The 27,377-nt window shown below is 34.9% G+C and overlaps 5 protein-coding genes across 13 annotated transcripts; all 5 read left to right on the top strand.

The window, feature by feature from the left end:
• Nucleotides 1–977: 977 nt before the first annotated feature.
• GC (gamma-glutamyl carboxylase) lies at nucleotides 978–8,218 on the top strand. 2 transcript variants are annotated; one of them, XM_033338788.2, is made up of 12 exons: nucleotides 978–1,636; nucleotides 1,715–1,838; nucleotides 1,984–2,219; nucleotides 2,348–2,669; nucleotides 2,920–3,102; nucleotides 3,224–3,387; nucleotides 3,472–3,857; nucleotides 3,943–4,143; nucleotides 4,308–4,546; nucleotides 4,675–4,986; nucleotides 5,207–8,012; nucleotides 8,099–8,218. In XM_033338788.2, the coding sequence occupies exons 3-11, from the start codon at nucleotides 1,994–1,996 to the stop codon at nucleotides 5,364–5,366; spliced, it is 2,193 nt and encodes a 730-aa protein (XP_033194679.1). In that variant the 5' UTR covers nucleotides 978–1,636; nucleotides 1,715–1,838; nucleotides 1,984–1,993; the 3' UTR covers nucleotides 5,367–8,012; nucleotides 8,099–8,218. The 2 variants fall into 2 exon arrangements, with proteins under 2 accessions (XP_033194679.1, XP_033194677.1); XM_033338786.2 differs by lacking the exon at nucleotides 1,715–1,838.
• On the top strand, nucleotides 8,128–12,900 carry LOC117159184 (organic cation transporter protein). 5 transcript variants are annotated; one of them, XM_076621997.1, is made up of 9 exons: nucleotides 8,128–8,218; nucleotides 8,719–8,899; nucleotides 9,248–9,487; nucleotides 10,139–10,397; nucleotides 10,628–10,796; nucleotides 11,019–11,305; nucleotides 11,628–11,911; nucleotides 12,396–12,646; nucleotides 12,746–12,900. In XM_076621997.1, the coding sequence occupies exons 2-9, from the start codon at nucleotides 8,726–8,728 to the stop codon at nucleotides 12,807–12,809; spliced, it is 1,728 nt and encodes a 575-aa protein (XP_076478112.1). In that variant the 5' UTR covers nucleotides 8,128–8,218; nucleotides 8,719–8,725; the 3' UTR covers nucleotides 12,810–12,900. The 5 variants fall into 5 exon arrangements, with proteins under 5 accessions (XP_076478112.1, XP_076478111.1, XP_076478110.1 ...); XM_076621996.1 differs by having other exon boundaries at nucleotides 8,136–8,241; XM_076621995.1 differs by lacking the exon at nucleotides 8,128–8,218 and adding an exon at nucleotides 8,321–8,453.
• A 913-nt stretch (nucleotides 12,901–13,813) lies between these two features.
• Obp12 (odorant binding protein 12) lies at nucleotides 13,814–14,768 on the top strand. The gene is made up of 5 exons (XM_033338796.2): nucleotides 13,814–13,948; nucleotides 14,034–14,133; nucleotides 14,199–14,317; nucleotides 14,386–14,503; nucleotides 14,586–14,768. The coding sequence occupies exons 1-5, from the start codon at nucleotides 13,907–13,909 to the stop codon at nucleotides 14,663–14,665; spliced, it is 459 nt and encodes a 152-aa protein (XP_033194687.1). The 5' UTR covers nucleotides 13,814–13,906; the 3' UTR covers nucleotides 14,666–14,768.
• Nucleotides 14,769–14,887: 119 nt separating this feature from the next.
• Nucleotides 14,888–18,440, top strand: LOC117159182 (uncharacterized). 2 transcript variants are annotated; one of them, XM_076621992.1, is made up of 4 exons: nucleotides 14,888–15,015; nucleotides 15,142–15,344; nucleotides 15,408–15,451; nucleotides 15,547–18,440. In XM_076621992.1, the coding sequence occupies exons 1-4, from the start codon at nucleotides 14,954–14,956 to the stop codon at nucleotides 17,419–17,421; spliced, it is 2,184 nt and encodes a 727-aa protein (XP_076478107.1). In that variant the 5' UTR covers nucleotides 14,888–14,953; the 3' UTR covers nucleotides 17,422–18,440. The 2 variants fall into 2 exon arrangements, with proteins under 2 accessions (XP_076478107.1, XP_033194676.1); XM_033338785.2 differs by having other exon boundaries at nucleotides 15,142–15,451.
• Nucleotides 18,441–19,127: 687 nt separating this feature from the next.
• On the top strand, nucleotides 19,128–24,924 carry LOC117159185 (troponin C, isoallergen Bla g 6.0201-like). 3 transcript variants are annotated; one of them, XM_076621998.1, is made up of 7 exons: nucleotides 19,182–19,340; nucleotides 19,565–19,598; nucleotides 19,711–19,854; nucleotides 19,936–20,190; nucleotides 23,435–23,578; nucleotides 23,917–24,168; nucleotides 24,575–24,924. In XM_076621998.1, exons 1-7 carry the CDS (start codon nucleotides 19,338–19,340, stop codon nucleotides 24,607–24,609), a joined length of 867 nt encoding a protein of 288 aa, XP_076478113.1. In that variant the 5' UTR covers nucleotides 19,182–19,337; the 3' UTR covers nucleotides 24,610–24,924. The 3 variants fall into 3 exon arrangements, with proteins under 3 accessions (XP_033194686.1, XP_076478113.1, XP_033194685.1); XM_033338795.2 differs by lacking the exons at nucleotides 23,435–23,578; nucleotides 23,917–24,168; nucleotides 24,575–24,924 and adding an exon at nucleotides 20,911–21,564 and having other exon boundaries at nucleotides 19,128–19,340; XM_033338794.2 differs by lacking the exons at nucleotides 19,182–19,340; nucleotides 19,565–19,598; nucleotides 19,711–19,854; nucleotides 19,936–20,190 and adding exons at nucleotides 23,016–23,169; nucleotides 23,329–23,356.
• Nucleotides 24,925–27,377: the final 2,453 nt, after the last annotated feature.

Raw genomic sequence — 27,377 nt, 5'->3', positions numbered from 1 at the left:
TAACTACATTTGGTGTTTTTGTCTCTAAGACGTATCGAGGAATACAAGAGGGGCCGAGATCCATTATGAAATGGTAGTTTTGGAGCCTTGAACCTTGAAGAGGCAGCACTAATCAAAAGTGGTCCACGGAGACAGATTGAGGGGCGTGCTGAAATAAATCAGTCCTTTGTTTTACGGCTTTAAAACGGCCGTTGGGGATTTTGAACGCGAAGTTACGTCCATTCATTAGAAACACCCCAGCTGCGAGACCAAAAAGACTTCGTTGCCTCATTCAAAAACTGCGTAATCGTTGTTCTCTAATACGAATTGTATATCGTTATACTATTCCTCTACGTACATGACTTAAAACTGCATCTATTTTTAGACTATAAAACCATTTCGAACACAAGAAGTATTTCTAAGATGCAACGACAATTTTTCATGCAAGTTAAATTCGATAGATTGATGAAATGAATGAATAAATGTGTTACTGATTCATCAATTTGATGAAAGGAAAGGGTTAAGCGATGCGTTGTGGTAGAAACGATTCGGATTAATAGTAAGAGCGTAGCGAGATCCCATAGGACCTTCTTGATGAAAAGTAAGGATTTTGGAAATAATAGTCTATCTTTGAGAATCTAATATTCTCGCACCCCTCTTGTATCTTATTCGATGACTAAGATAGGTTATTATTTATAAGCCACATATATCGTATCTTTCATCATATGTACTGAAACATATATACTGAAAGATAATGTTAGTTATCTTTGCAAACATTATTTATGATAGAATTGTTTCTTTATATCTAGCACAATAATAAAAGTAAATATTAAAAAATAGAAAATACACTATTGCTCTCTAACGCTAGTCACGCAATAAGAAAATACGTAAATTTGTCAGACCTTGTTATATAATTACATAGTGTACTGACAATGGCGGAGATAAGCGGATGTCGATAATTTATTTTTAAACGAGTATAACGACGCAACGTACAATTCAACCAGTTAACCAACGTTCCAATTGCTATGAAACATTCTCCTGGCTTTCACAAACTTTCTTTACGTTTCACAGAATTTTAGAAAATACCATAACTTTGCTCAATCGTATAAACCTGAGAAAACTCCATAAATTAATTCGGAGCACTCTAGTATCTTCCACATTAAACTTCCCAATATCTGAAACTTATGCCGATTACGGAACTCGTCCGTTATATAAAATTTTTAATTTTCTTCATCGCGTAAACATAGTGAAAAAATCGATAAATTTAGTCCAGTAAAATCGTCGAAGCGAACAATCGACACTTTACATAGGTATCCATCCACTTTACAAAATATACTGAAGCAAATTTCGTTTTCTTTCGGTTACACACGAAGCAGAAGCAGATGACGATGCATTTTTTAAATATCGACCGACAGTGTGCATCGATAAACCTGAGCACAATGCACAAGAATGCCCGATAATATATATTATTATTGCGCGGGCGCGGGTCAATAATCGAGCACGTTGCCTGGCGACGGTGCTCCTGCTCTCTCTCAGCCTCCGGAATTTCTTCTTCAGTGACTAGTCCTGCAGCTGCGACGCGCAGAAGTCCAGCAACCTTCGATACATCGTCATCGGACCGGTTTCATCTACTCTAGCTTAAACACGCCGCTCCTCGGTAAGTTAAATCGAATACTTTCGCTTTACTCTTCGCATCGGTTCGCGATATATTTGCTTTCATTCGATCTCTTATCAGTTTCAGTCTCTTTTCTGTTCAGATTCAAAGTTTGAAGTTAAAGTTCAGCGAACTTCATTGCGTTTCGACTCGCCTCGATCGAATTTTGCGGATCAATTCTTTAATATTTTTTATCGATTGATTGGTACGTTCATGTTCTCGTATTGTAGGTGATAATGTCAAAAAGAGTGGTTGAAAAGAAGTAACTTTGTTGTTTAAAGAATATGTTTGTGTTATGTAAAGCTCATGTAAAGCTTTTGTGATGTAAAGCTTAGTATTTTTACTTTCAGTTCAATAGTTATGTGGAGGAAAAGCAGACAATTAGCAACTTCCCAACCCTGTGCAGAAACTGAAAGTGAATGTAAGAAAGATGGTAAACAGAAACTCTCAGCACGTACGATTGAAGATAAGTTCGAAAGACTATGTGGATTCAAATTGAACGATCTTTCGTCTTTTGAAAAATTCACAGCGCTTTTGTATCGACCAACTGATCCAGCTAGTTTAGGAGTTGTCAGAGCACTTTTTGGTTAGTTATTTTAAGATATAATATAATGGTTAACAAAAATAGATGGGCAATCTATTTGTTAACATAAAACATAAGAGGTAATACAAATTTATACTTAGTTTTATGTTTACTTAAATAACATTGTCTAGGACTATGCATGGTATTGGACGTGGTAGAAGAACGTGGATTAGCAGATATAGACATAAAATGGGGAGATCCTATGGAGTGTCATTTCCCATTAATTCACGGAATGAAAGCTCCCTCACTGCCATGGATGATATTAATTTATGCGATAATGTGGATTGGTGCTTTTGGAATTATGCTGGGTTCGCGGTTCAAAGTAGCTTGTGCCTGTTTCGTGATTCCATATTGGTACATCTTCCTCTTGGATAAAAGCTACTGGAACAATCACACGTATCTTTATGGGATCGTTGCTATTCTCTTCTGGGGTACGGAGGCTAACAAGTACTTGTGAGTTTGAAAGAAAATCTGAATGAGAAAATTGACTGATATGAGTCAGAATCATTGCAGATATTAATTTAATACTAAAAAATATCAATTTTATGGCCTAAACAATAAATGAAAATTTTTCTTCTCGTTTTCTCTGCAATTTTTCCTGATTTTCTTTATAAAATATTTAATTTATAAATCTGTACAACTTGGGCAGTTCTATGTCTACTAATTATTTAATGCTAGAAATTGACGAAGTGTTCTCTTACAGTGCATTGGATGCTACTAAAATGAAAGTTACCGAGAAAACTGCACCATTATGGAACTATTTCATTCTAAAATTTCAATTTTTTGCACTATATTTCTTAGCTGGATTGAAAAAATCTGGCGCAGAATGGCTATCGGGTTACGCCATGACGAATTTATCGCAGCATTGGGTCTTCAGTCCGTTCAAGTAGGTATAATTAAGAACCGAACGTATCTAAGTTCGAAAATACATGAAAACTATACTCTTATCAGAGGTAGACAGCCGATAGAATTTTACCAGTCGATAAAATAGTATTGCACCATTTCAGATTATTTTTGACCACCAAGCAAACTGATTTTTTCATAGTTCACTGGTTTGGATTTATCTTTGACCTCACGGTTGGATTTTGGATGCTGTTCGATAAAACTCGAATTCCTGCAATGATCTTTTGTACAGCTTTCCACTTAATGAACTCTCGATTATTCAGCATCGGTGAGTAATTTCGTTTCGGTAATAATAATATCCCAAGGCAAACGAAATTCTATGTGCATTATTAATTTCAGTGTTTATTCTCAGGAATGTTTCCATTAGTGTGCCTTGCAACGATGCCTCTGTTTTGCAATCCAAATTGGCCTCGAAGGCTCGGAACTTTCATCAAACGTAATTATGCTCGTTCATTTTCTAAGAAAAGTCAACAGATAAGAAACTATAAGAAAATTGCGATGGAGCGAATAAAAGAATCGTACGATGAAATAAATGATGAAACTGGCAACGGATCATCGATCGATGATGGAAACCAAGAAGGTACAAACTCGATAAGCTCTACAATTACTCGTAAACATGTCAAAGGAATCAGCAGCAAATCGACTAGAGTGACGAAGAAGCAAAAGTTCGTAGTTTCTCTATTACTATTCCATGTATTCTTGCAGTTTTTCTTACCATACTCTCATTTTATCACGAAGGTACACTAATAATATGTTCCTGATTACACGAACCGTTTACATCAATTTTTTGATATTCAATAATTCCTTTTTTCATTATTATTAGGGTTACAATAACTGGGTACCAGGAATGTATGGATATTCTTGGGACATGATGGTGCACGTTTGGGATACTGTACTAGTCGTAATTAAGATTCACGATAACGTCAGTAACGAGGATCGTTATTTGGATCCTAAAGCATGGGTGCAAACCAATCGATGGGAGAAACACGGCGATATGGTCATACAATACGCTTCCTGTTTAAGAGTAAGTGTTATCTTATCGATACACCCGTATCATCGAATTATGTAATGTTTGAGAATGTGAATTCTTAGTAAATAAGAAAAGAGAGATTCACATCTATAACGACGCATACGATCAGTAAGTTTCACATGCAATTTATGCTGTAGAGAGTAATATAATATTTATAGGATAATTTAATTAAACAAGAAGATCAGCTTTTCGAGAGTGACTTCCAACGCGACAGAAAACCGAAATGGTCGCGACTGTCATCGAATTTAAGCATCTACATCGACGTGTGGTGTTCGCTAAACGGAAGATTCCAACAGAGGATGTTTGATCCAAATGTTGATATGCTAACAGTAGATTGGCACCCGTTTCAGCCTGTTTCTTTCTTAATGCCCCTTCTTTCGCAATATAGTTCGTACAGGTATAAACATAATTTACTTATCTAATGATTTATGAATTAAACTACCCTAGTAAAGAGCGTTTTCAAGGAACGAATATTTTCATATAAATAACAAAATTATGATATTTATTGCTTTATTTACTATTCAGATACAAGTTGGAAGAAATTCAGCAACACGTTTACACTTGGTCCAACGATACCGATGTTCTTTTCGTCGCTGATTTCCCAGGCATGTATCTAGACAATTATATCTCTAAGAACTTCACCAACGTCACACTGACTGTCCTCGAAGGTGAAATAACATATAGCGATGAGGAACAGAGATATATCGTGGTCTCGAAAGGATCATCGATTCAAATACAAACAGGCCAATTTCATAAAGTAACGACAACGAGCGCTTATCCAGCTTGCTACATGTACACCTGTACTAATCGAAATAAAGAGGAACCAGAAACGGATGGGTACGTAATAATTTTGTGAATCTTTGTAAATACTTTGTAGACATAGTTGTTTAATTGCTGATTACACCCACGATAATAACTTATGTCGAATATCTGTGTCATCTTTGAATCTAGTCAATTGATGATGTTATAAGTTATAGTATATTTGAATGGAATATAGCAGGTATGAAGCATGTGCAAATTAACAGAATAAATTTAACTAAAATTTGTTTCTTTGCAGTATAATGGAGCTCGAAGAACCAAGAGAAGCCTTCCCAATCGCGAGAGAAATTAGATACAAAGTCGATGCCTGGATAAGAGCATTGTATCATATAGCAAACTCATTTTTCCATTTAGTGTACAACGTTCCCATGGTGCGACGAGTACAAGTCAATGAATAATATAAATATTTGCAATTCAAAGTCGTCTGAATACAGTACGAAATTAATCGAATGTTGATTTTCGTTTCTAAGCGGCTAATTTTTAGAAATAGACCAAGACTGATGAACAGTTTATTGCTTTACTTGACTTGAGATAAAATTGTGATATCGATTCTCAGTAGATAGCGTTATTTCAATTCAGGAGATAAAGTAGATATAAATGTCCAAAGAGAATTTATTATTGACTATCAGTTATTATAAAAATAAGTGGACAAGTGGAGACATGTATCAATGAAGTTTCGTTAAATGCAACTTGTTTACATCAGAATGTTATTATTATTTTCAATTATCTACTAAATAACCTATGTGTCCTGTACGGATATAAAATAAATAAAATTCTAGCATATAACAATTAAGCTTCATTGGCATTTACTCCCAGTCTACCCGTCCATTTATTTCTGTCTCTGCGACTGTATATAATATATAAATAATGGAAGAATCAAAAATGCACGGCGGAAGATGATCGTGATTGAAACCGTATTTTCGTATTTTTTCGGATGAACTTTTTCGCTTTTGTTTGGAAGTTAACGGCGAATAATTGCCACCGTGGCGAGTCTTAGAGCTAAGAGCGTCTATTATTAGTTCCTAATAAAAAGATAATCGACGAAGTAGAAGACGTCGTAATCGTAACTATGTCAACTCGTCTATGCCCCTGTAAAAACAATTCATCGTGCTTCTAATAATACGCTCAAGTCGGATCTTTCCTGTCTCGGTCTATGCGGAAAACGCCACTGAAAAACCGCGACGCGAAATTAATCTCAAGGACGTTGAACTTCGCGAGCGCAAAAGTATGAAAGCAATTAAATATGTGCGATCAAACAGCTATAACTAAATAATGGAAATAAATGGTCGATAATCTGCTTCGATTATTCGTCGATTCGGTGATCGTTGTAAAAATCGACGAAATTCGAGAAAACACGATTTCGTTGATTTAAGATTTTAAATGAAAGAGAAATGTAATAATATTTATTAATAATATTTAATAATAAGAAAAATACTTGACGTGTAGTTGGATATTTAGGGGCTCACAAAACATTTAGAAACATTTTGAGAATATATTATGTGTGTTATACGAAACACTTAAAAATGTTGTTAGCACTGTAACGAGACTGTCATAATCGTATTGGTAAAGTTTGAAACAAATGTGGAAACGAACGTAGATGGATGCTACAAGATGCCTAAAACAAGTATATGTCTATATGACATCATAATACTATTTAAACAGTCGATTATGAATTGTATTAGTAAGTCTTAAGATACTTAATGCACGTTCAAGCTGTATATTGTACGTGCTGTATACTGATTTTTTACTTGACATATTTTGACAGTACATATCTCGTAATTTCTATATACATTTTCAAATGGATTCCAAGTTTGACCAATGTAATCACAATAATCGTGTCTAATTACAGTGTTAATGAAATTTCAAAATGTTTTATATAATAAGTACAATATTGGTACAAAAGTTCCCTATGATAAGAGTTTAAATATTTTCGTCAGCCGCTCTAATTTATATGTAATGATAAGCGAAGATTGAATTTTAAAAGAAAAACGGCTTCTAAAATCGGAACAATCGGCGAATGTTTCGTTTTTTTCTTTTTTTTCACATTCAAGAAGTCTACAGAACTATTTTCCTCTCAATCAGTGCCAAGAACTTCGGCAGCCAAAACGTTTTACAGCGAGTGCCAGTATTGCTCAACCGATTCTCAACAAGATAACAGATAGCAACGTGAATTAAAACAATTCGTTCGTGTGTTTTCGCTGCCACAAAATGTACGCAATCAAATCATCTCTTTTCTCTTCGCGACATAATGCTTGTAAACCGTATATACGCCTACGTTGAGCGCGTAAATTTGATATCTCGTAACATTCTAATAAGCTTTCTCGTCTGATAAGTTGTAAGTAAATGCATTCGATGGATCTGATAATTATTCCAGTGATGTACCAACCGTTTCGTATTGCCCCGTAGGCGACAAATAATGACATTATTGTCGTTGTACAATGTAGAATATGCTGTCAGCTGTTTCCTTTACAAAAATATTTTCAACATTGTGTCATTTCATTACAACGTTTATTGTAATAATAATTTTTTAATCGAAGAGCTCAATGGAAAAGTGTATTTTTGCATTCACAACTCTTTTAATACATTTGTCAATGTAGTTTATTTTGCAGTATAGATTTTCAGATAAATTTCTAATTTCTCAATTGTAAATCTTAATTTTATGAACACTCAAAAACCATTTACTTGCAGACACATATCGTTTAAAGACAAATATGCAGATAGAAGTAACATCAGTGGAGATCGGTAATTAAGTACTGATGTGTTCCCTTTCATATAAAAATTCTAGATAAGTGTTGAACGAGTTGCAAATAAATTTTAAGTTCTACTAAATCCAAAAATCTGTACAGTTAATATTCAACTTCGATAAAATAGAACTCTATAACAAAAAAAAAAAAAACTAAAATTAAGAAATCTGTTATGAAGAAGTCTGAAAACGTTTTTGATAAAGGAACAGGAAATAATGCTAAATTATACAAAATTGTCGAAAGAATTATAAACTTATAGCATAACAATATACTATTTAGAATACGAAGACACTTACACATGTAAGTAAATCAGCTGAGATTATCATTATCACAAAATGGACATCGGTATCGACATACATAATGTCGCTATACCTATACCTGTTTAGAAACTTGCTTATCTCGATACGTGGCGGAGGAAACAGCTGTCAATCGTCAGTCGCTGGTATACGATCGTACGGAGACCTTCGATCCAAGAAACGTTGAAAAATTTATCCGAAATTGTATTGGTAATTAACCAATTGCGAAATTGGTGAGCGTAAATCGACAAGCGGATAGTGTGATCCATTTAAACTTAAAGCGATCGAATTGTTGTTATTCGAACTAATATAGTATGCTTATCAGAGTGAAAATACGATGAAAATAATTGCAATGTGACAGTGTCATCAAAACAGTACTACATATTGACAAAAGTTTGTGAAAAATGAGAGAATAATGAGATACAATATAGAACTATGAGTGGCAGTTAGTTGATTTTATGATTAAAAAATGAGCGACTATTGATTGTATTTATGGTGTGATCGATGTTGCAGCGAATATAATCGTTAATAATTTCTTCTTCATATTTTCTTATAGATTTGATTAGAAAATTAAATGATGGTCTGTAACTTTTTTCAAAATCGTATTTTATAAATGTTGCGTACAAAAACACATTGATTATAATCATAACAAATTTGTCGATGCCTGTTTTCCAAAAGTATGAAATTATTTACCTTCGTATGATTTCTAGAGAAAACATGCCCGCCAATGGAGGTAATGATAGAGGAAGAATGAAAGACACGGATCCGCTGCTCGAAGCGCTTGATAAACTCGGATATGGGTCCAGCTTTTTATGGATAATATTCATTTTTACACTGACACCGACGATATTCAATGGGATGCACTCCATGTCTTATATCTTTATTGCCGAAGTAAACTTAACTTACACTTAGTAACTACAAAAACTATTCGCACATATCATTATTTTTCAACGAAAATTCTTTTTATCAAGTTCTATATACGTTTCAAATTTTAGTAATCATATCAAAGTACCAAATACTAAAAGTGGTACGGTAACAATTAACAAGTAATCAAACTTAATCAATTAGTATTTAAATATTATAATAAATATAATGACATGCCAATACTTCTTGTAGCCACTGTACCATATTAATAAAAAAAATATTATATAGCGATCATAGTCCTGGAATAAAAAAGTGATAGGATTCTATATAAAAATATACATATATGATTAGATGAATAAGAATTATGTTTCACAGACTCCCACACATTGGTGTGCAATACCAAGTTTGACTGCCGCGAATTGGACGGACGAAGAAATAAGAAACATCTCATCGACCACTTCATGTACTATGTACGATTATAATTATGAAGACTTTGCGTATATTGGATTCGAGAAAGCGTTAGAATATAAAATGTCGAATCCTCTACCTAAGTCGATTTCCTGTGAAGTAAGGAGTTTCGCAAATGATATCGATGGAACTTCTCTCGTGCAAGATGTGAGTATTACATTTCACTAATTAGATATAGCCGTAAGTCGTAACACTATTATCCGAAGTTACTTATATTCAATTTCCTTAAAGTTCCCTTATCCTTGCCAGAAAGTCGTTTCCATCGTGTCCAATACTCACGGCGACATCTGTTAGTATCGATTCACTCCCGCTCAAAAATTCGGAGCACGTTAAAATTCTTAAAGGAATAACGATTTTCTTGAATGAATATATATTTCATTCATAACACACAATATCCTTCAATAGTATTGAAATTGTAATCAATTACATTTAAAAATAAAAGTTATGATTATAATATACTTACTTGCGAGAAAAATGGATGAGGAATCTTGCTTCGCCGAAAAACAAATTTTCGAAGTCTTATTTCCAAATTTTTTGAATTTTTTGTCGTATCCTGGAATTTTTTATAGGCAAAATTGGAAAACTGGAGTTTTTGTAGGCAAAACTGAAAGAACTGGATTTTTTTTATACGTTTTTTATACTTTTTTTTATAATTATTTTTCTCAGACAGTATTTCAAAAGATCTTATTTTATAAAAGAGTATGTTGCATTCCAGTAAGAACTTTTATGTAGATAGGATAACCAGTGACTTGATTATAATGGGAAATTATGAATAATCGACTTTATTATTAATTTTAGTGGGATTTGGTGTGCGACAAAACCGCGGCCCGTTCGAGCACGCACATGGCTTTGTCCCTTGGAAAATTATTGGGTAGCGCTTTGTTCGGAGTCATCGCAGATAAATATGGGCGAAAAATCTGTTACGTTATTGGAATAATAATGTTAATCACCTCTGGTCCAGCTGGTGCGATCGTGCCGTGGTATTGGGGTTTTATAATCTCGAGAGTAGTTAACGGTGCTAGTCATGCAGCCATACAGTATTCGTCTTTCACAACACGTGAGTAATCTATAAATTGATAACATTATAACTATGGAACACATAGTAATGTGATATCGATGTGATTTTAAATCAATTTGTATTTATAGAAATTTCTGTCCTTGGAAGCTGCAATAGCTATCAAAATTAATATTAAAATTAAATATTACTAATGAATTAAAGGTTTATATTTATTAGTTGATTTATTGGGTCGTTAATTATTATTATATATTAGCCTATTTGTTATACAGTCACAGAGGTAGCGAATGAAAAACACAGACAATGGATGGGAATTGCTTACAACGTTGGCTATGCCACAGGGATAGTAATTGTGCCAGGTGTAGCTTATTTGCTACACGAATGGAGATATATTCAATTAGCAATATCTTTACCGGCTTTGCTTTTGCTAATACATTTGTGGTAAGTTTGCTTTTGTATAATGTGAAGTTTCTCAAAGAGACTGAGATCAAGCAGTTTGTTATCCGAAATTGCTTCACGACATAATCTTGTTTGAATTATAGGATTAAAAACTGAATTCAGAGAAATACTGTTTGTATCTTTAAAAGAATTCAGGGAACTTATTATGATAAATCATTTTAATGAGCAGATATGTAGAACAACTGTAGTTTGCAACTGTTGCAGGCTTATGCCAGAATCTCCACGATGGCTGATAGCTCACAATCGTCGACAGGAGGCGAAGAGTTTAATCGATAGAGCATCTAAAGGAAGTCCTGATGCAGAAATGAGCACGTCATTGACACCAACCATACGAATACAAGAGTTAAAACAAGAATCGAAGGATTCCAAAGAAGGATTGCATAAAAGTATCAAAGGATTTTGGGTGCTTCTTAGCAATAGTGAATTACGAAAGAGGATTCTTATCACGAATTTTACTTGGATGACAGCTTCTCTGACTTATTACGCGTTAGGTAGTCGAATGATCGAAATTTATTCCTGTTTCCGCTTACTACTATAATATCTAAAAGAATTATACTTTTATAGTAGAACTCTGTTTATAGTAACTTATCGAAGGAGAGATAGTTTATATAATTGAATTTTATATGTATAATGAGAATGTAGTGATTCTCTCCACTACTTAGAATTTCTTTGTATATATAATAGCAGTTCACATCAAAAAAATAGATTTAATCAACAAGAGTTCATTTAGTAAAAATTTTGTTCAAATAAATAGAATTCGTGTAAACTGTTCTAAAGCTTAAAGCTTAAAATATATTTTATCAATTCTTTCAGCGTTAAATGTGAACAATTTCTCAACAAATCGGTACATTTACGTGTTGGTAATGGGTCTAACCGAAATACCAGCTTATTTGATACCGACACCGATTCTAATGATTATGGGACGACGTCCAGGAAGCACAAGTTTATATGTTATAGCTACGTTATGTCTACTCTGTATTCTCGCAATTCCAACGACTGAAAGCGATGTAATTATGACCGTATCCTTAATTGGTAGATTCAGCGCGTCAGCTGCTTATGGCATCGTTATTCTATATAGCTCGGAACTTTTCCCCACGGTAAGCATAAATAGTAAGCATAAATAAAAGCAATCTACAATAAAATGAGCAATTCTACAATTTTTTCAAAAACACTTTACAAATTTCCATTTTACGGGATCTAAATGATATTTTGTATTTTTAAGTATGTAGATAAAAGCTTGATTATTCTACAATTTCATTCACGCGAGTTCTATATTTTGGTCGCCAATAGTTCTAGCGTTAATAAATAAACTGCATCAAATATACTTTTAACTATATCCAACTATTTCAATAAAAATTACTCGCTAAATATTATGATAGACATTTTCGTAATTTTTACTATTTAATCTACCTTTTGGATATTTCTAGACAAGTTCAATAAATATATGTATTATGTGTGTTTTTGGAACACTTGAAATTTCATTAGCACTGTTACCAAGACTAGACTATCATGATTATCATATTGGTAAAGTTTGAAATGATGACATTAATGATAGCTCTAAATTATTTTGCTTCGAAACAGGTCTGTAGAAACTCCGCGGTTGGTACGAATTCTGCGATGTCGCATGTCGGAAGTGTAGCCGCGCCTTATGTCGCTGATTTATTAGGAGCTGTTGTATGGTGGGGACCAACAACTCTTTGCGGCGGCTTAGCTTTAATAGCAAGTATACTATGTTCGATTTTGCCGGAAACTCGGGGCAGGCCGTTAGCGAACACCGTCGACGAGGAAATTACGGAAGAACGAGAGAACGTGTCGTTTTATAACGCTTGCAAGTGTGTATGAAATACAACAGTAATGGGGTCAGAACCGGTATATTTTCTGCTACATTAGTTTATTCTGATTCGTTCACAAGATCCCTTTTTTATTCACAGGACTCACTCTTCAAATGAAGCAAGATCAATCTGTATTTCTAACAAAAGTGTAACTGTGTTTTAATAAAAGTATTGTATACCAGTATACCAAATTCCTACATTCAAGAGTTGATGTGACGATAGTCTCGTTTCTAAACAATGTGTCCTCACATATTGCAATAGCTAACGAAAATATTCGAACTCATGTAGATACATTTTATGAATATATTTGTGAGTTGTATGAAAAATTTTGAAATTTCGTTAGCTCTGTAATGAAACTCGAGCATCATGATGGTGCTAGTAAAGCTTGAAATAAATCTGAAAATGTACACACACGTTACTGCTGCATGATACCGAATATAAACGTATAGTTCGCATAGATTACAAAAATATTTAGACAGTCAAGTATTTATTGTACTAGTAAGAATCAATATTCAGTGGGACAAGATGAACATTCATTTTTATACGTATACTAATTTCTTACTGAATATGTATATGTTGGTAATAAATATCTTATAACTTCTATGTGCATTTTCAGATTGATTTCAAATTTTACGAATATAATTATGTGTTTCATTATAGCGCTAATAAAACTGCAGAACATTTTATGTAAGGATCCAAATACTTTCGTAAGCCATTGTACTTCTGACTGCGTTTTAAACTGCCTTTATACAAGAATTTGATATTATCGATGGACATATTTTGTATTGTATATCCACGGATTAAAACGCGGAGAATTAGACGATGACTCAAGTATGCAATTGTCTGCTTGCTATACTTTATTATCGAAAGAAAAATATATACAGATTTATGTAATATTTCTTTCATATCCCTTTTTATGAAAATTCTACTTGATCTCTGGATAGTCAGAAACCATATTTAACTCGTTGATGTTTTTTATTCACCGTGAATAATTCTTTCGACGCTTATTACAGATTATATAACTACAATCAACTATTGCAATTATACGTGGCAAGTGTAAGCACATGCATTGTACAAAATCGTTGTAATTATCTCTTCTGATACAAATCTAACACGGTTGTCACGTACATATTGTCAAACACATAAGTATTTAAAGGCAAAATTCTTAAAAGTGAACGTATAAAAGGTAACGCTAACAATCCTACAATTAGTTTAGTCGGTTCCTTACTTCGCGAGGAGATTCAACATAAGTTTTGAAACATGAAGAATTCAGCTTTTCTTGCTTCGTTTATCCTCTATTGCGTAAGAATAAATATATCCTATTTTCAAACAGTATAAACAATACGATGTCTGTCGTTTCAAAATATTCAAAGTTATCTACTTTCAGGGTCTTTTCAGTCAAAATGTAATTGTGTCACACGCGAAACGTCCACCTTTTCCTCCCGAAATAATACATGATTGTATGGATCGTGAAAACATAACAACTAGTGAGTTAATTATCATAAGTGAAACAATTATTACATTTATAATAAAATCATTAAAAAAATTACAGAAGAATTGATGATACTTGATAGTTCACCGGTTGAGACAATCAAATTACTAGACAGCAATAGAGAAGACTTCAGAAATATCGGATGTTTCTTAGCTTGCGCCTTCCAACAACATGGCGACGTAAAAATAATTTTATATATAAATATAACCAAGAAATTAACACGTTTTCTGATTCATTTATACTTCAGATGTCAGGATCTACTATGAATGTACAAACAATGATAGATCGTATGCACGGAATGCATCACGGTCACATAGACGCCAATCCGTTTTTCGCTAATGCCTTGCAAACATGTGCAGATTCGCGTAAGTATATTTATTCTGTAATAATAATTCATATTTTATCATAGTGAAAATCTTAAAAATAATTTGTATCTCTTTGTTTTAGTTGGAGGAACAGACGACGAATGCGAAGCGGCTCTTACCTTCCACATGTGCTTGATGGAAGCTTTCCATAATAGATCCTAAATCAATTTATATTTTATCTATTTCGACGTATCTGCTGCGATAATGGCAACTTGTTAAAAATTATTTGAATTAGTAAACTATCAAATTAGCGAGCAATTGAAAAGGATAGTTGATAATTTGTGCAACCTTTTTCCCTAAGAGTCCCAGTTCAAATATATCTAATAATGCGTGTGATAAAATTAATCAATTCGAAACGTAGATACGATTGCCATGCGTCCTAATACAATTGGATTATGTTTCTAGATTCGTCACATAGTCACGACTATCGTTTCGCAGTGCAGTATCGACATGTTCGCTAAAAAATTACAAATATCCTCCACCTTGGTTTCCAGATCTCAGGATTTACTGAGGTATTATACAAAAAATCTTCATATTCATCATTCATTAATGAATAATAACAATTCATTCCTATTCGTGAATAATTTTTAACGCATAATTATTTAATTAATAATTATTTAACGCATTAACGAATACAGTTTAGGATGGCGAAAGCTTCTAGTGCCCGTTTCGTTGTTTGGAGTAATTGCACTTTTATTCTGCCTGTGCTACATATTTTGGGATACGATGGATTATAAGATAATGGAGAACAACGTTTTCATTCAAGATCTAAATAGCGCTATAAAGGAAAATTCAACATTGTCCCAACACAGTTTGAATGACACTATGCAACACAAAACTGGTAAGACCTATTGTCAAACTGGTCCATCATGTAATACAATAACCTGTTCGTCTATCCCGCAAGATTCTGGAACAGTGGTGTCAGAGTTCATCGAGAACAATTTCAAGGTATTTAATAAAAACAACAACGAAAGCAATATTTCTGTCTCGTTAGCCCAAATGACGTATCAACTAGTTTATCGTATATTATATATTTCGTGTAGGCTATCTGCAAGGATACAACATCCGTGAAATTGTCACTTATCAAATGCAAATTCCCCGAGAACATGCTTCGGAAGAATTGGCTGTGCACCAACTTGTCGATCGAAGAGTTGACGTTCGAGCGTTGCTTCCTCAGCAAAATAGAGGATAACGCGTTTTCGTCGTCCATTTATGAACAGACGAAGAAGATCTCTATGATCAACAACGAACTCGTCTCTTTGCGCAAGGCGATGTTCCGTCACCTTAAAATGTTAGAGGTGTTGAGTATTAACGAAAATATCGTCAAGTCGGCTGAATTTAATTTGCTCGAAGAGGTGGCGGGTTCTTTGACCACGCTGGACCTGCGCCAAGCCATCGACGATCGAAAGGTGCTTCGAAACATAACAGGCGGAAACGCGTTGTCAAAGCTTGAATTATTGTCTTTATGGGGGAACTCCATATCCGTGATCGATGCTGAATTGTTCGTCGGTGTGCCAATGGTGAAATCGCTTTATCTGCACGCCTCGAACATTGAGACAGTGTCGCAAGATACTTTGCAATCGATGGCTTCATCCATATTGCAAATAACGCTGTACAGCAACAATATTGTCTCGTTACCACAGGGACTGCTAGACCACGTGGTTGATTCGAATAAATGCTTTGGTATGTTTATGTACGACAATCCTTGGCACTGCGATTGTAGTTTAAAATGGTTACAGGATTTCATGCAAAATCAGTATATCTGTATGGACCAGTCGAATGTAGTAAATTCGGATAGAAAAATTCCAATTTGTAAAACGCCTCAGGAAAAAGCCGGGAAGCCATTTACGACAGTGGATTTCTGTTCTCAGTCAACCATCAATTCCACCATATCTACCACGACACTTAAATCTACTAAACACGATTGGATCCAAACTACTACTATTACTCCGACTAAAGGTATAACCAATCAAACCACCCAGACACCAGATACAACCAATAGGATGGTCCACGTAAATTGCAGTCTCACCTATACATATATACAAACTGCTAATACACGCAAACTTTTATCCACCGATGTTCTTCAGTTTCCTCCGCGATTTCCCCATTTCTATGTCTCGAAGGTCTTAGACCGCAGCATACTCGTGAATCTGCCCGACCTGAACAAAGAAATCACGCTGCTCTGGTTCGACAACAATAACGTCGACAGCTCGCTCGGCTGTGCAAAGAATGTGAAGTACTCTTATCTGCTGCAGAATATCGATTCGCAGGCAACATATACTATCTGTTTGCTTGACGATAACGGAGACAACGTATCACCGTTGAACTGTTTGGCTGTAACTACTAGGCCCACTTACGAGTACAGGACCTGGTTGACGAACGCAGACAAGAGCTTGGTCTTCCCTCTATTGATATCGTCGTTAATTCTACTGTTCTTCGTCGGTGCTTTCCTCTCGTTCCTGCTAATAAGGCGATACCCAACATTGCTTCGCGGTAACAAACGAATCATGTTGGTGAAACGCAGGAACGTGGACGCCATTGTGCTTCCAAAGGGCGTCGATATGGATGAGGAGAAACAGAGAAAATCAATCTCTGTTTCTTACGTTAGCAAGCTTTACGAGGATGGCTACGTTACGCCTTTGCCTCCGGAGAGAATGCTGCTTCCTCGAAGATCGAGAATATCTAGAACAAGCTCTCAAAGCGACAGAAATAGTTACGTGTCAGAGGTTGAGACAATAGAGTCGCAACTAGCTTTTTGGAAACTGAAGAGCGAGCTGGAGAAACAGAAATCAATTGCTCCTCCATTACCACCACATCCTTCCAACTTAATTCCTTCCGTCTCTTGGGGAATAGATACAAAGGACGACCGTGATTATGAAGTTTTTAACTTAAATTCCGTAATAGCTGATGCCCACTAGATCATTAGCCATTTTATAACAATTGAGTAATGATTTCAAAGTCGTTTACTGACACATACTACATATTTTGCAATGTGAAGTTACACAGTTGAATCTCTTCTCATTGGATCGAATTCTGTAAAATTTGGCTGCCGGCCGAGAGGTACGCGTGTCAATGTCAATTTCAGTGATCATGTGTAAACAAGAAGATTGAACCACTAAAAGATGTCGATAATTGGAAATATATATATATAAATATAAATATATATATATATATATAAATATATATATATATCATAAATAAAATTTTAGTTTAATTTACGAAACGTGTTTCGTTCTATTATCGTTCCTTGTATCATTGCAAAAATGTTTGTTCTAACGTCGATTATTATCATTGGCCAGTCTCTGTCGTTTATTTTTGATGATTAGGTCAGTAGTTCGGCATAGCACGTCGAAGCTCTACCTGATTGGCTAAGGAGGTCAGTCAGCTTCGTGTCTGCTTCTTAGAAGCGGCTGCCAGCTCGAGCTTTTTTACTGCCACGAGTGGCTGGCAATCCACTGCAATTCTCTAAAAGGACGCAATGCCAATATCAAACCACTGTACTGTTGGAGCACGCTGCAATCAGTATAACTGTTTGCGTGTTCGCCCACCGAGTGCCGTGGAAATGACCGGCTATACGCAATGACACGTCACTAGCTTTCTACGTGCACTGCCAATAGCAGTTCCGGATTTGCGTGAGCTTGACATTGCCAAATGATGTAACACCATACCTAACACGTCCCATTTCTCCCTTTGTGATAAATCGACTTCTTTGCACCCCGATGAACCATGATTAAATACATTTTCTATTGTCTTTACGCTAGTTTATCTCTACTCCGAGTGAATCTCATTCTTTCGACATTTTTTTTTTTTTTTTTTTGACATTAGAATTAATGTATGAAATACAAATATTTGATGAATTATTGTGATATTTATATTCAATTAATTTGATATATACTGATTCTATTATATATGTTAATAAATTTGTATATTTATTTTATTTTTATATCTTATATATCCTTGATAGAAAATTGTCATTACTGTACTGCGAATGTTTGCCTATTTTATACGATGCAGAAATGATTGGAATGCATGATATTCTACGAAAATATACCAAATACCTAAGGTAAAGTATTATATTCACTATACATACATGATATTTAGAGGATGAAATGAGTTCCTATAATATTTATGTTCCATTTCTTTAAGTGTGTTCATAAAGATATGAATTAACATTAACAGCCATAATCTACTGATCATAATGTAGGAGGATTTTTTTTTCTCCTTTTCGCAATTTTTCAATTCCACTTTTTCAATCTCTTAATTACAAAAAAAATTATTTGATTAGCTTCTACATTATATCCTCTAGCAGGAAAAGACAACGACAAAGATATTGGATAATATGAATCTTGATTTAAAATACAAAAATCATATAAATGTAAATTTCAATGATTCCACAAATCAAATGTGGAAAGATAAATTAGGAAGATTAATATTGGCAAAGTGTATGTGTTATTAATAACATGTAAACAAGATGAAACAATAAGGAAAGAACAATCGATTTAAACGCCGATGTAGTTTGTCATTCACTGGTTGCGCCACCAGACTATACGTTTCGCAAAGTACAAACCATGAAAGGGTCCCGATTAAGAATCTTTTTATAGTGTCTTTAGGTCGTCAAATGATTGGTGATTGTCTATCGACGCTAATAAGAATGCGAGATTGCGTCTGTGTAGCTCTACTAATTAGTTTACTAAGGCTCAGTGTGACATTTTCATCGGTACAGTAAGTTGTTCAGAAGCGATTGCTCAGACGGGAACTGTTAATCATTTGCTTCTGTTATAACTGTGATTAGTTCGGACGAACATAATCGTTAATATATCGAATCACCGACATAATGGTAATTATCAAAGGGATCGTTGAACGCGAGCTATCCGACTATTAAATTTAATAACAGATCAAAGAACGTTAGTGATATGTAATTATGAAAATCGATCATTTTTTTGATGCAGTGTGACAAAGTTTGGGTGATCTCTTATTTAGTTGAAAATACTAATTTCCAATATATATTATAATTAGAAAATGAGGTTTTAATAAATGTGAATCGATTTTTCACTTTTCTAGGATGACATTCAACTTAGCAAGGATCAAATTTCACGTGAGTGTCGATTTCATAGCATAGCATAGTCAATTTTTTTATTGCATCCAACTTTTTCAAATCTTACGATATAAAGTTACTTTCCTGTTTTCTAAAATTTTCAACCTCGCAGAACTGAAAATGGGATTCGATGCATTCGATCCTGACAAAAAGGGAATCATCAGCACCGACTCGGTCGGTACCATTCTTGGAATGATGGGTATGAGAATACCAACTGATCAATTGCATTTGACCATTTCTGAATACGACCCTTTTGGTAAATTAACAAACTACAATGTTTGGATTCTTCGAAATTAAACAATCAACGTAAAACATATTGATCGTCTTCGTTTCGTAGGATCTGGAGAAATTGGTTTCCAAGAATTTTGTAGCCTGGCCTCCCAATTCATGGAGGAGGACACTGATATGGAGGCAATGCAGCAGGAGTTACGCGAAGCTTTCCGCTTGTACGATCGAGAGGGAAACGGTTATATTACCACCGATGTGTTTAGGGACATTCTTCATGAACTAGACGACGCACTATCTCCCGAGGAGTTGGACATGATCATCGATGAGGTGGACGCTGATGGTTCAGGAACGGTCGACTTTGAGGGTACGTGAAATGTACTAGAAATCCGTTTATTTAAACTCTTATCTGAAAATTTATACGAACTCAATGAGTTCAACGAGTTCAAAACGAATGGAGCTTTAAAGATATATATGACATTAAACCAGACAAACTTAAGATGTAAGACGATATTAGAAATACAATAAGCTAGTTTAAAGAAATCATTGTGTTCAACAAAATCTAACTCACACGAATCAAACATAATCGTTAAAGACCACGATATCGATGCGAAGTAAAACATAAAAGAAGAAAAAGGGTTCAGATAAATGGAGTTTTACCATAAACGAAAATAATATAGCGCGATTGTAAAAGCAATAGAGAGCTAGTTTATAATATACATTTTGCCGAGGCGAAACACATACATAAATTGGAGACATTTCCCAATATTTAAATTTCTTCTACAAAACACGTATTGAGTACAAGACCTTCAACAAATGTTCCTGTTTAAACCTTTAATTTAACTCTGGTATCAGACAACTCCTAATTTAATCTCATTTTATTACGAATCTCTATTGTGGAGAATGTAAAATATGATAAATTATTACAGTCATCTATAACTCAACAATAATATACGAGGATTAAAATCGCGCTGTATCGCTCTCGCCTGGTATATCGTAAAGAAATTTTAGACCAATCCGGTACAGAGATCATGTTACACTAAGAATTTGTAAATCAGTGTCGAACAAAGTTCGTTTCACGTTGCAGAATTCATGGAGGTCATGACAGGCTAAATTATCAGCTTGGCACGAGGCGGTCGTCCCTCGTGTTTGTCACCACGAAAACGCATACAAACGAGGCTACCGTCCGTCCTACACACGTGGAATATGCGATTTATCGAGACACTGTTGGCAAAGTATGATGTAAAAAGTTCGTAGGTGATGTCTATTAGGGAGGAGTAAGGGTAGATGCAGTTGAGAAAGTATTTTTGACGTGTGGGTCGCTTTTGGATTCACAATCGGCTAAAATGTATTTCTATCTATGCTGGGATTAAACGGATGAGTTTTCGCGGGTCTCTCGCGAGGCATAGTATGTATCTGGAAACAGGTTTATATCGACCGATATAAATTGTCGTTTCTACGTAATTATCACCGAGCAAAGTAGTTTCTAGTTTTGCTCATTATATGCCGACTAAGGGAAGATGAGAGATCGCGTGAAGCTTAGTGAAATGGAATTAGGTATTACTTATATTTAGAGATGAGTTTCTAATCTTTATACTTTGCCTACGAAACCTACGATCGTCTGTAACAGTCATAATACTCATAAACAATTGAGTATAATTGTAAAACCGTACATTTAAGATTAACGAAATTTACATAAGATTGTATGTATAATAAAAGTACAAAAAAATAGCAAACACAATTCGTGTAATTTATTTCTTCCTCTGTTATAATGTATATAATTGAATTATAAATTACATAATGCCATTAACACTTGGATTGCACAATTCTCCAATAAAGAAGAAAACTATTAACGATAAATCTTAATCCAATTAAAGATCCATTTATTTATTTGGACGTATACATTTATTTGGATTTAAATGAATATCCTAGGTTGAATATTCAGTCCCTTTTACGAGTTCTTAATATCACACAATACCCAATAATATTACCATTATCGAATTAAGTACCGTTACCTCGAAATCATATTATAAGGAATGCTTAAATCCGCTCGTGTAATAACACGTGTGCCCTCGAGTAAATATAGTTTTAAAATTAGCCCGTGCTAAAGAGCGCGTTAGTCATGATCGTTGAAAGAGCAAGGAATTTTCGCTAGGAATTGAACAATGTGTTGTGAAAGATGAAAACCGGCGCTAATACCCTCGAAATATAATGGCTAGCTCTAGGTGCATATTATGAGTGTATAATTAGCTTCCTAAGAATACGACGGATACGTTTATTACGTCGAATTGTCTCCGAAGATTGTGCAGGATATCATCATGAGCCAACTTCGTCTATTGTCGTGCCGTTTTTTCTCGACACATTGATCATGAATCGCGAGTTATAGAGTCGCGGAAGCTCTAGCGATAAAGGCTAGTGGTTGAGAGATTCTTGCGAAACGAAGCTTTTACAGAATATAAAGGATTCTCCCTGCGGCGAGTTATTACGCTGGCGGTCGCGATAAATATGGTGAATACCGATCGATGATGTAATTTCACGTCGCGTGGATTGAATTATAAATAATTGAAACGTATCGAGGTTACTACAAAATTATGGTAAACAAGAGCATTGCGATGATTTGTTGGACATTGATATCTGTAATTACGCGTATGAGAAATAAAAAATTCTATATACAGTCGCCTCGGAAAATAAGTTAATGATCCCGTTAGAAGTTTAAATATAAGATAGTTAGTTTCCGAGGCAGCTGTATGTGATACCAAATTCACTCTTATTAAATTTCAGTGGAACTTTCATATTTATGTAGTCACGATTGTTGATAATTCTTTATAATGAACGTCAAATACGTAACGAGAGAAAACGAATCTTTTTCAATAAAATGTAGATGTAGATTGAAACCTCACAGGGGTTTAAATAATTGAATAAAAGAATAAATAAACTATCTGAAACATGATTTGGAATATCGTAGTTAAATTTAAAATACTTCAATTCGAGCAATATATAAAAAAAGCCACCTATATGTTACTCCCATTTGAAACAGTGTTAATCTGACAATGGCAATGAAACGATCCAAGATAGAATAGCAAATTGAGTACGTTGCCTCGAATTTCACACAATTGAAGCTCCGCTTCCGTGGAAATGCAGAGTGGGGAGTGTCCTCGATGAATTTGAAAACCGCTAGAGTTCCTACGTAGATATTACCCGGTCAATCACGTGCCAGATCATCCTAATGTCCACATAAAACAGAAGTCCACAGCCAGAATCTGGTGCATACCCGGATAAACCGTCGATGCTGTCGTGTGTTAACAGCAGAGTTTAAAGTCGTGTATCTGATTATCATATCAACATGGTACGTTGTCATGAATAAAGATTCAACGTTTGAACATTATCAATATTCTAAAATTTTTTCTCATAACATTTTTTGAGTATATTTCGAGTTACTTTCTTTATTGTTCTCTTTTAAGATATTATGACAAGTGAGAATAATGAAAACAATACGTGATTTCAGGATGATCTGACCAAGGATCAAATTGCTCGTAAGTATTTCACTTCCATTTATTCGAATGGAAGGTTAAAACAATCGATTATTAATAAATAAGTCCTATATTTTACAGTGCTGAAAAAGGCCTTCGATGCCTTCGACCACGACAAGAAGGGTAGCATTGGTACCGACATGGTGGGTACCATATTGACGATGTTGGGCTACGAGTTGAGCGAGAAGACGCTAAAGGAAATCATTACAGAAGTAGACGAAGATGGTAAAAATATCTATCGCTATCTAAACTTTATCATTCAATAACTTCTCAACTACTAATCCTAAACAGAACTAATTAATACCAAAGACAACTAGCATGCAAAGATAATTGCAAGTTCCTAATATGACAATCCAACAACTTGGCACATTAAATCATTTTTGTGCATCATCACGGTAGTAAACGAAGATAATAAGAAAATTCATCGCTATCTAAATTTTATCATTCAACAATTTCTCAATTAGTAAACTTAAACAAAATCAAATGACATATACCATAGACATTTAACAAAATTTTTATATGATAGTCTAACAATATGTCACACCAAACTCCATCTATTACAGGATCCGGACAATTGGAATTCGAAGAGTTCTGCACCCTTGCTGCCAGATTCTTAGTGGAGGAAGATTCGGAGGCGATGCAACAGGAGTTACGCGAGGCATTTCGCTTATATGACAAAGAAGGCAATGGCTACATAACAACCGCAGTGTTTCGTGACATTCTTCACGAGCTGGACGATAAATTGACACCACAGGAGTTGGACATGATGATCGAGGAGATCGACGCCGATGGTTCAGGAACGCTTGACTTCGATGGTAGGCGTTATCATAGAATTTATTAGAATTAGAATTTTCATAGCGTGTCAATCAATCTAATTACCAACGCAAACCTAGCTGTACCACGTCAGGAACAGTTAACGCAGGAAATTGTGTTGCACATTGAAAATTATAGGGAACGCTTCGACGTCGTTTGCTAAGAATCCATCAGTCTGGTCAATTAATTAAAGCTTGTCGTCTACCAAGTTCAAGCGTTTTCACTTCAGGCGAAAAAACGAAACGCGTTTATGCACCAAACTTCTCTATTTACCGAGCAATCAGTTCTCTCATACGTTACACAGTTTGAGCAGTTATATTCCTGCTAGGTTATGTCACAGATTTCCGTGCATTTCGACACGATTGCAAGCCGGCACGTGATCTCATAAACTCTAATTTCTCGTTTTAGAATTTATGGAAGTTATGACCGGTGGTGACGAGTAGATTATATGGTGGATAATTAGGATGGACAGCGTGTACGATTAAACGCGACAACGATTGGCACAAATGCTGTTTCCCATCTGGATACCAAGGGCAAAGGGAAGGACTGGTCGACGTGTACAACGTGGTTTAAGATTGGAAACATTTCTGGTTACACTTTTCAATCAACCGCACTTCCAACGTCGATGTACGGCGAATAGCATTGCTAAAACCTCGTCGTAAGAAGAAGAGAATGAAAGAGAATGAAGTTAATAAAAATTCCAAAATAAAAAGAGACTTCTTAATTACAAGTGAAATACAGAATATATAGTTGTTAAACGTAATATTTTTTCGTAACCCTTAAATGATATGGCTAGCAACGAAAGCTAGTAAGTCCACCGTAGTTGCAGTTTTGTTGGTCGTATCGATTCAACGCCTGAATAATTGCAACCGGGTTTGTAGTCGGGGTATGTCGTTGGGAAGTTTTAACGGGGCTGCAGTGCGAGAAAGAGTACCAAGGAACCTGTAATTACCACTCGAGAAAAATTAAAAATTATGAAACAGCTTCATTAGCTTGCCGAATTTTTTTACTTACTGCTAATATATACTTTATTCGAGAGAAATGATTTGTTGTCGAAGATTAAATCGTTAAAAATTTGCATACTTGTATTAAAACAATGTATTAAAACAATAAAATTACTTTTTTGTACAAAGAATCGAGTCCTTATTACACATTCAATCCCACGTGGTTTTTGCGATTACATCCGGAATGATTTAAATTTTTCATAAATATCGCAAAGCATTATTTACGCCCAGAAACGTGGTTGGTAATTATAAATTCGACGGTAAGCGACAATTAGTGAAGTAGAACCTGAACGTTAGCGGATATTAATGAACGTCAACATTCTTGGCAGCCATTCATTTAAATCGCGTCTACAAGTGCAAATTGAATTTTCCACTCACTCTTACGAAAAGCGCAAGTGTATGCTAATCTGATAAATTCCCTCTCATGTTCGCGTCAGTCCATATTTTCTTATCCCAGTTTATTTATTTACTCGCCACCGTCTGGTTACGATATTATTAATCGTTGCATCCATTTTCAAGTACAGAAAACACGGAAGCCTGTGAGATTCTTTATTTGGCGATCTATATCGGTTATCGTATTACAGAAGTAATTCTAATAGCCGTTCTGAAGGGAGGTGACAATTTTAAAGAAGTATATTCAGTGTGAAATTGTGTCATCGAGAGAAGCGTAGACGTTTCCTAAATTATTCGAGATCCTCACCTCGCACGATTTGAAGTTGGAAAAATTTATCACGGAGTTAATGTACTGTGTATCCGATACACTAGCCAAATTTCTAAATGTCACGAACCTGCTACATGAATTCGCACATGATTGAATTCGCGAAATCGCCTTCGAGCTCTGCAGGGAGTTCTATGAATGCTTTATCTATACAGTAAACCTCCTATGATAGAGAATTCAGAACGACGTAGTATAGTTTTCAATACACTCATCGTTTCGATCTTGGACACAAAGAACCTATTATTTTCCTATATGGTAGGACACTACAGCATCTCTTAAATTTCTGTGTCTGAACTTTACATTACACAGTTAAAATTTGTCTCTATTGAAGTCTGGTTTATATCTTCAGACGATAAATATATTAGGTTGTCCCAAAAATTTGTTTCCAGGAACAAAATGGATCATACATAATTCAATAAAATTATATAAAACAAAATATGTTATGCATCTACTATTTCCTCATAAAACGAAAGAAACTTTTGGAACAACTTAATACTTCGCCGACTATGAATATTTTTACTGTTTTTACATTCTAATTATTTTAATATAAATCTGCTATTTCATTTACATCATATGCATTTCAGAATAAACTAGGTTAAGTGAAATTTGTTAAAGTTTTACAATAAATATAACGAGTAGATGTCCTAATATTTATGGCCGGTAGACTATGTAACACACAAAATATGTTCATGAAAGGTGTCTACAGGTGCCCAAATACTTTCGTCAGCCACTGTAGGTAACAGAGAGAGTTAATTATAATCTCTGTGTTTCGAAGAGAGAACATTGCTATAATAATATAATCACTATGTTGTCGTTGATTCTCGGTTGAAGTCAAATCTACCGGAGTTAGGCTCGACGTTTGAGACTTTATGGAATTTCCTGTCGGAGATTGAAAGGGGCAATCGCGAGCAGCTGTTGGTGAACGGGAATTGGACCGACAGAAGTCATACCAAATCGGGCATCTGAAATGTCTAGAGATGTCATTATCTCGGCAACTCCCACGTTGCGAGGTAATAAGTTTCGAGTGAAAATCGTTAGTCTACTCTCAATAATACTTCCCCCTATATTCAGTAAACATAAACCATGTTATGGTTCTGTCACGGGACGAAATTGCTATGACCGAACCATACAACGAATTTCGAAATCGTGCGTATCCTGAGATTGTAGTTCGTCATAAATCATGACACTTTACATTTATCATGAAACGTATCCGCTTTTCCAATAGCCCTCCGGGTTTGAAAATTAACAAAGTATCGGCCCCCTCGCGTATGACATAAACATCAATGTGGAACGATTAAATTGAGTTCCAATTGAAATTAAAGGTTATAGGAGAAAAGCACGATAAGTGCACTTTAGGCGATATTTTCATTTTGATGTCATTTTATGATTTAACAAAAGGATTTGTACATTACATAATTGGGAATAAGAATGACGTGTTAAATATAGATTTAGAAATTGAAGATAGTTGATAGGATAACGAAGATTTATG

This window comes from Bombus vancouverensis, chromosome 10 (genome assembly GCF_051014615.1).
Source record: "Bombus vancouverensis nearcticus chromosome 10, iyBomVanc1_principal, whole genome shotgun sequence".
In the NCBI taxonomy this organism is placed as follows: Eukaryota; Metazoa; Arthropoda; class Insecta; order Hymenoptera; family Apidae; genus Bombus; species Bombus vancouverensis.
This window is presented reverse-complemented; position numbering and strand designations above follow the sequence as displayed.

Coding starts and splice junctions, on each gene's coding strand:
- GC (XM_033338786.2), top strand. CDS start 1,994: ATGTGGAGGAAAAGCAGACAATTAGCAACTTCCCAACCCTGTGCAGAA. Junction 2,220..2,347: donor AGTTGTCAGAGCACTTTTTG/GTTAGTTATTTT, acceptor AACATTGTCTAG/GACTATGCATGGTATTGGAC. Junction 3,103..3,223: donor TGGGTCTTCAGTCCGTTCAA/GTAGGTATAATT, acceptor GCACCATTTCAG/ATTATTTTTGACCACCAAGC.
- LOC117159184 (XM_076621993.1), top strand. CDS start 8,669: ATGCCTGTTTTCCAAAAGTATGAAATTATTTACCTTCGTATGATTTCT. Junction 9,488..10,138: donor GAACTTCTCTCGTGCAAGAT/GTGAGTATTACA, acceptor TATTAATTTTAG/TGGGATTTGGTGTGCGACAA. Junction 10,398..10,627: donor GTATTCGTCTTTCACAACAC/GTGAGTAATCTA, acceptor TTTGTTATACAG/TCACAGAGGTAGCGAATGAA.
- Obp12 (XM_033338796.2), top strand. CDS start 13,907: ATGAAGAATTCAGCTTTTCTTGCTTCGTTTATCCTCTATTGC. Junction 13,949..14,033: donor CTTCGTTTATCCTCTATTGC/GTAAGAATAAAT, acceptor ATCTACTTTCAG/GGTCTTTTCAGTCAAAATGT. Junction 14,318..14,385: donor CCTTCCAACAACATGGCGAC/GTAAAAATAATT, acceptor TTTATACTTCAG/ATGTCAGGATCTACTATGAA.
- LOC117159182 (XM_033338785.2), top strand. CDS start 14,954: ATGTTCGCTAAAAAATTACAAATATCCTCCACCTTGGTTTCCAGATCT. Junction 15,016..15,141: donor AGATCTCAGGATTTACTGAG/GTATTATACAAA, acceptor TAACGAATACAG/TTTAGGATGGCGAAAGCTTC. Junction 15,452..15,546: donor TCATCGAGAACAATTTCAAG/GTATTTAATAAA, acceptor TATTTCGTGTAG/GCTATCTGCAAGGATACAAC.
- LOC117159185 (XM_076621998.1), top strand. Junction 23,579..23,916: donor TACAGAAGTAGACGAAGATG/GTAAAAATATCT, acceptor CATCTATTACAG/GATCCGGACAATTGGAATTC. Junction 24,169..24,574: donor AGGAACGCTTGACTTCGATG/GTAGGCGTTATC, acceptor TTCTCGTTTTAG/AATTTATGGAAGTTATGACC.